This window comes from Otolemur garnettii, unplaced genomic scaffold (assembly GCF_000181295.1).
Source record: "Otolemur garnettii isolate 467f Iridium unplaced genomic scaffold, OtoGar3 scaffold00364, whole genome shotgun sequence".
In the NCBI taxonomy this organism is placed as follows: Eukaryota; Metazoa; Chordata; class Mammalia; order Primates; family Galagidae; genus Otolemur; species Otolemur garnettii.
This window is the reverse complement of record NW_003852759.1, coordinates 226,518-227,286: the sequence shown is the minus strand read 5'-3', so window position 1 is coordinate 227,286 and position 769 is coordinate 226,518. Positions and strand designations below refer to the sequence as shown.

At 72.6% G+C, this 769-nt stretch overlaps 1 protein-coding gene across 1 annotated transcript in view; it reads left to right on the top strand.

The window, feature by feature from the left end:
• The first annotated feature begins 556 nt into the window (after positions 1–556).
• The window catches only part of ING5 (inhibitor of growth family member 5), a 36,478-nt gene continuing 36,265 nt past the window's right edge, over positions 557–769 (top strand). The window contains exon 1 of the mRNA XM_023509109.1: positions 557–676. Coding sequence (XP_023364877.1) covers positions 557–676 — 120 coding nt within the window. The remainder of the gene's footprint in view (positions 677–769) is intronic.

Sequence of the window (769 nt, the reverse complement as noted above, 5' to 3'; positions counted from 1 at the left end):
GGGTCGGGAGAGGCGCTGGCTCCCTCTTAGTTAAGAAGCCATCGGGATAGGGAGAGGCGCGGTGTTCGGCAGACTGCAGCGGGACTCCCAGCTCACAGCTGGAGGGGCGGCGGCTCGGACCAGGGGTGCGGCGAGCCGTGCGGACAGGGCTGCCAACACGTGTGCAGTGAATGCCGGGCAGCCAAGGCCATGTGTTAGCGCAGGGACGACCCGGTGACCACAAGGCCGCGGCCAGGTGCGGCCAGAGACGATCATCTGGGTGCCCTGGGACTGCGTTCCGGCAGGCGGAGCCTGCTCCTTTTTTACCTCCGGCTGCCCGCGGCCACGCCGGAGCCCAGCCCTGCCCAGTCCTGCCAGTCCCACAGCAGATCCACGCTGCTGAGTCGCCGGCCGGAAGCCTGAGGGCGTGACGAACGCCGCCCCGCCCTTAGGCCGCAGGCCAATGAGCGCGCGCGGCTCATGAATAGTGAGCACGCCTGCGTCCCCGCCCGTCTCCCGTGGCAGCGCCCGCCCGCGCAGACCCCGAGCGCAACCGCGGACGAAGATGGCGACCGCCATGTACTTGGAGCACTACCTGGACAGTAAGCGCCCTGCAGCCCCGCGCCTGCCGCCCGTGCGCAGCCCTCCTCGCCGCAGCCCGACGCGCTCTAGGCACCGCGCGCGAATCTCAGGGCTTGTGAGGGCGGCGGGCCCGGCCAGGGTGGTGGGGGCGCGCGGCTGGGCGGGGCTGGGACGCCAGGGAGCGCGGGCGCGGGCGCGGGGGGTGGGC